The sequence below is a fragment of the Haliotis cracherodii genome, unplaced genomic scaffold (assembly GCF_022045235.1).
Source record: "Haliotis cracherodii isolate W230 unplaced genomic scaffold, xgHalCrac1.p SCAF_8, whole genome shotgun sequence".
Taxonomy (NCBI): Eukaryota; Metazoa; Mollusca; class Gastropoda; order Lepetellida; family Haliotidae; genus Haliotis; species Haliotis cracherodii.
In genome coordinates this window covers 21,544,599-21,550,598 of record NW_027266341.1, presented here as the reverse complement: position 1 = coordinate 21,550,598, position 6,000 = coordinate 21,544,599, and the positions used below count along the sequence as shown (strand labels likewise).

Sequence of the window (6,000 nt, the reverse complement as noted above, 5' to 3'; positions counted from 1 at the left end):
CCAGAATCACCTTCGAACAGTGTAAACCACGGCTATTAATACCAACTATGAAAGGGGACATTGCACTGTTTCTGATTTGTAAAAACGCATAAAGAGGAATAGTCTCCAATACCTCAATACGTTCTTAACGATTTCAACTGACCAAGCGGATAGACTTGTCCTTGGCTTGAATATTGACCACTCGTTAACCCATATGAACAAGCCATTAGTTATAATTATGTAGTAATGAAGCCATTAGTTATAATTATGTAGTAATTAAGTAATTATTAGGTATTAAAGAAATCAGTGTATATGATCACAATTATGATATGCTGCTAATGTATTGTTAGATGACATTGTATCCGAACTTGCTGATACAGCCCCGAGTCTCTCTGACATATAAACAGTAAATAGGCAAGATGCTACACATTCCGATATATTAAATTGTGCATAATGGTATATCAGGAATGACACACCATAGTCGACATATTTGGTTGCATATAGAAATAATGCGTACAATACATATTTTACATATACGATACCGATTGTGTACTTGACACCATGTATTGGAATATATAGAATATATATCACAGTAAAATGTGTTGCGACAAGGAGATCGTTTAGCATTGGTCGGCATATATACATATATTGAATATTCCACAAATATAGTTGAACAGCATGAGGCCATTGTTAGTCCCATTACAGCGAATATGTTGTCGCATCTTGATATTCCGTTTTTCGGCAACACTTTGGGTAAATGTTACAGTCACAACCGTAGAAGAAAGGTCATGGGTCAGATCCCCACAGGGATACCAGTTATATCCTCCATTCCCTTGAGGCGTCCTGCTGCCTGCTATTCTCAATGCGCATGCGGATAGCTTCCTTGAGATGCTCAATCTGGCTTTTGATTGGCGCAGACTGACTTTCTTTCTTCTTCCTCTTTGTAATCTTCCGCATATAGTCCCTCAAACCAAGAGCTAGCTCCCTAGTAGGAAAGAGGTCAAGTGTTAATAGAAGCAACGAATAATTAATATTTAGTCTACCTATCAATTAATCCCATCGATTATGTACATTTTAAAATTTGACATCAGTACCAAGTTCGTTCCAGTGAAGCCAATCAATTTGATTGCATACAAAATAACCCAATCGCTGATCAATAATAATATATAGTTTGTTCATGTTCCTAAGACGACTTGCCGTAATGAGGGTAAAACATCTCCTGGCATCTTTCTATGCTTTGTATACTGCTTAAGTTAACGCCGTTTTCAACAGTAACTTAGTTATATCACGACGTGTCAGCTTGATGCGGGGGAGAAAAAGGAATGCAGGTGTTAGATGTTTACCACCCACGAGCACAAGTATGGTGCTGACAACCATAGAAACATAATAAGGGTGAACCGTGATTCGAACCCACGATCATAAAAATTTGGCTCGACTATTGGTCGCATCTCTGCACAAAGAATATCAGCGCCTTAGAGGACCAGGCTACCCGTGTCCCCGGCTGTCGTTACAATCCAATAGGGTATCTCATATACAGTGGAACCTTGTTAGCCCGGACCCTGTGAGTCCAGAAACCAGGCATGTGCTTCACGTCGTGGAACCGTTTTCCAATCTAGATTAAGACTTTGTGAAACTGTGAGACACTGTGTGGAGTGAGACATTGCCTCTCTTTAATCACAGCTGTATTGACATACATAATAAAACAGAGTTTGCAGACAAACATTTGGGATCTGAATGACTTGAATCAAACTTGAGTCTAGTCCCCCTTTAATTCGGGTGTTGACTTTGAACGGTACCGCCCGGATTAATAATGTTTCAACAAGTGTCAATAAAAGAAAACAGTTTATATTGACAACGCTGAAATGTTTGAGATGCCCCCTGTAAACGATACATACTCGTAGTCGACGAAGCCATCTGTATTCCTGTCTAGCTTCTCCATCATGATGTCCATGGAGCGAGAGCTGAGGGGGATGCCGTCGTTCTGTCAAAACAACGCACACCATTTGATCCACTGTGTAAACATGGTCTTTGTTGTGAAGAGGGGAAAACAAAACAATTTTATCCGATGAGTAACTTAACCTTGAATGATTTACTTTCTATTTTACAGAAAAGTGAAAAAACGCAGTAGCGTCAGTCAACATCGTATTACGTTTTTAAGTTATGAAAATGGATTGACGTATTGGAATTCATCGCCAAATCCCTTTGAAATATATATTGGATACAGGGGGGTAACTCACCAATAGTCCGTTCCTCAGTTCCTCTCTATCCAGTGTGTAACTCTTGTCCTTATCAAGGCTGTGTAGCAAGTCTATAAGTCGGAGGTTCTTTCTGCGCATGTAGTCGAAGAGGATGCTGGACGGATCATCGGTGTCAAGAACAACGGCCTTGCCATTGCGCTTGAAGTCCTCATGACGCATGGCTACGCCATATTTGACCCGAAGTGGACGCTTTGTCTGGACTTCATCGAGAAGGTCTGTGAAGTCTTCTCCAACAGGAACTTCCTGTAACACAAATGAGTGAGTGTGTGAGTGAGTGAGGTGTATAACATTACTGGAACAGCTGGAGGAGGCGAGCGAGCACATGCAGATTGAAGTCGCTTTTAGCAATTTTGTTGATTTGGTACATAATCGGGGACATTTACAATCTCATTAAAATCATTAAAAACAGACCATAGTTCTTGCTACCGCATGGGTATAGCGTCCTTTTTTAAATGTCCCCAATCTCATTAAAATCAGATCTTTGTTCTCGCTTCCGCTAAACAAAGAGCTGAGGACATGCCATTAGGGGTCACGTCAGAACGACCTTTCATCCGACCAATCAGTGCGTCGCTCACGAGATTATGAAAGTGACAGTCGGAATGTGATTTCTAGTCAAGCAATCTCGAAAACTTTGACATGGTGTATTCTGAACGATAGTTAACGGTTTAACGACTGAATCCGTACGATCTAGACCATCTATTGGAAATTCCAGGATGTTTTTTTGGTTCAGGTTTCAAATTTGTAATCGAGAATTTGTCAAAACATGTTTCGAAGCGTAGTCGCCAATTTGAAATTAGTGCCGAAAAGCACGAGAAAGCTGCCTTCTGATTGGTCATTCCATAGGTCGGTCAAAGTTCGCGCAAGGTCGGCCTGACGTGACCCGTAATGGGATGTCCTCAGATCTTTGTATAGCGGAAGCGAGAACAAAGATCAGATTTTAATGAGATTGGGGACATTTAAAAATGGACATTACACCCATGCGGCGATTCTCATCGTGAGGAACATACGTTGTAACGTCTAGGCCACCCCATCACCCCTTGAACTGGCCTTGGGTTGGCCTGGTGGTTCAAGCGTTGGCTCGTCAAGGAGCCAGATTCGATATGGGAAGTATGTTTCCGGTGTCTTTCTGCCGTGACAGAAAATGACAGCTAATGAAATGAGGTCGTGTAAAAACTCACGGTCGTCAACTCCGTGCACAAACTTTGTGCGAACCCTACCATTGCCTGATATTGAAGCAATGTGTAGAGCACGAGAATGTCAAACGTGAATTCACTGCATTCGTCACCACTCGCCCCTTTCCGTAACCTGCAAGAAGCTTGCCCAGGAATAACACGAGCTGGTCACGAATGAGCTCATTGGTCTGAATACTCGCAGATTTCCCTCTCGCTGAAATCAGGATGGACCTTCATAGCAACTACATTGCAAAGCCACCGTATGTATTCACGTTCATGGAGGAACGTAGTACATGCAAATAGGCTTCATAAGCCTCTTTTGTCATACGGCAACGAAACAGCTTGGATTACCCAAAAGCTTTTGCCGATTGAGGTGTAATGATTTTGGTTGTGACGGGGCTCTGTAAATAATCTAATCTGGACCAGACAATCCAGTGATTAATATCTTGAGCATCGATCTACGCAATTGGGATCGATGACATCCACCAACCAAGTCAGCGAGCCTGACCACCCGTTAATCGCCTCTTACGACAAGCATAGTCGCCTTTTACGGCAAGCATGGGTTGCCGAGGTGTAATGACATCACCCATGTGATAGATTTGTATATACGGTATATAAACCATCGTGCAAAAGCAGGTATACACCCATGTTTGATGGTAGCGGAAAGGAAACAAATGTGAAATTGCTATCCGATGTTGTATTTGATACAGGGATCACCGTGTGTTTTGGACCTGAGGTTTGTAATGTTTTGGCGACTCTTTTCAGCCTTGTAACATGATGACGTTGTAAGTTTTCAGTCACGCCGATTTTCAAGTGAAGACTTTCCTTTCCAGGGCAGTGTAATTCTGTGTTATGAAGAGTATACGCATATTGTACTGATATAGTAATACTTTAGACTTACGGAGAGGTCAAGGTCAATGAGGGCGGTAGCGTCATCTTCAGATATTGCTTTGAGAATACTCATAGCGCCCTCGGTTGTCAACGGGTTGATTCCGATCTAGAGGAAATACAAACAAAGATTCTCATGACGGAAGTTACAGTTATCTAGAGCAAACGTGATACCAAATGTTGTGAAATATCTAAAGAAAAAGAATCTGTCCGCCTTAGGGGGCACGGGTGGCCCAGTCGTCTGAGGCGCCACGATTCCCTATGCAGGGTCGCGTCCCTTGGGCACGCCAGAAATCTATGATGGTGTGTTCGAATCCCGGTTCGCCCCGATTATGTTTCTAGGTTTTTCAGCACCATACCCGTGCTCGTTAGTTTCACGGAGTGGTAAACGTCTGAGACCTGCATCACTTCGGGCTTTCCTCCCACATTAAGCTGACACGCCGTGATATAACTGGAATACTGTTAAAAGCGGGGTTAAACCCAACTCACTCACACTGTCTGCGTTATCCGAATGGTGAGCGTATTTAGCGTTATAGACCATACGTATTCGGAATATCAGGTCTCCCATCCGTCTACCCAATCATTGCTATCCGAGCAGTGGCACCTTTGAACAACCTCCTTGAATAGTCAGACACGACGTCTCAGTTCAGAAAAAAGGTTATTCCTTTGAAACTCTCATGTGTCAAGGTTACAGTCGCCCATTCACTTACTCTCCGCCGCCAGCGTTACTTTCTACAGAACCACAGAACATCCTACAACATTCATGCCAGATCTTAAATTATGAGCTCCTTTCTGTCCATTACAATATCCGTGGTCAAGTGGGAAGAGCGTTTGTCTGGAGAGCGGAAAGGCGGTTGTTCGATTCCCTACGGTGTCACATCGAAAGAGGTTATAAGAGGGTACTTGTTACTCTCACTGGCGCTCGGCATGAACAGGATAAAACAAGGACTGGTCGGCTCGGAATCTGAGTTGGGTAAACTGAGGCAATGAATCTCATTGGGTTAGCACTATTAAACATGCACGCGGACTAGTACAAGCAGCAACACACAAGTGCATGCACTTCGCTACACATGTGCAATAGTTATAATCTTGAACACGACGTTAAACCCTACTTCACCTTACCCAGTACCCGAATCAGGGTTTTTCATCGTATATTGATAGAAAGCGAAGAGTCAACCATTTACATAATGAATATGTCCTTTTCGGAAACACATCCTGGAAATGATACCAGGCCGTTTCTCTACAAAGGCTGTTTGTATTGTAACTATCTCAAGCTGCATCGATCAGTGACACGTATCATATAGACTTTGAGAGAGGTTAACCGACCAATGAGACGACCAATAGATTCTGAGAGAGCTTCACCGACCAATGAGACGACCAATAGATTCTGAGAGTGCTACACCGACCAATGAGACGAACAATAGATTCTGAGAGAGCTCCACCGACCACTGAGACGACCAATTGATTCTGGGAGAGCTACACCGACCAATGAGACGACCAATGGATTCTGAGAGAGCTACACCGACCAATGAGACGACCAATAGATTCTGAGAGTGCTACACCGACCAATGAGACGACCTATGGATTCTGAGAGAGCTCCACCGACCAATGAGACGACCTATGGATTCTGAGAGAGCTCCACCGACCAATGAGACGACCAATAGATTCTGAGAGAGCTACACCGACCAATGAGACGACCAATA

General features: G+C 43.2%; 1 protein-coding gene across 2 annotated transcripts in view; it reads right to left on the bottom strand.

Annotated features, from left to right (window-relative positions):
- Positions 1 to 234: 234 nt before the first annotated feature.
- The window catches only part of LOC139449802 (leucine-rich repeat-containing protein 74A-like), a 126,311-nt gene continuing 120,545 nt past the window's right edge, over positions 235 to 6,000 (bottom strand). For both annotated transcript variants that reach the window (XM_071231338.1, XM_071231337.1), the window contains 4 exons: positions 4,311 to 4,406; positions 2,217 to 2,480; positions 1,875 to 1,960; positions 235 to 964 (listed from right to left, as the gene is read on the bottom strand). In XM_071231338.1, the coding sequence (XP_071087439.1) occupies positions 796 to 964; positions 1,875 to 1,960; positions 2,217 to 2,480; positions 4,311 to 4,406 (615 nt within the window). In that variant the 3' untranslated portion in view covers positions 235 to 795. The remainder of the gene's footprint in view (positions 965 to 1,874; positions 1,961 to 2,216; positions 2,481 to 4,310; positions 4,407 to 6,000) is intronic.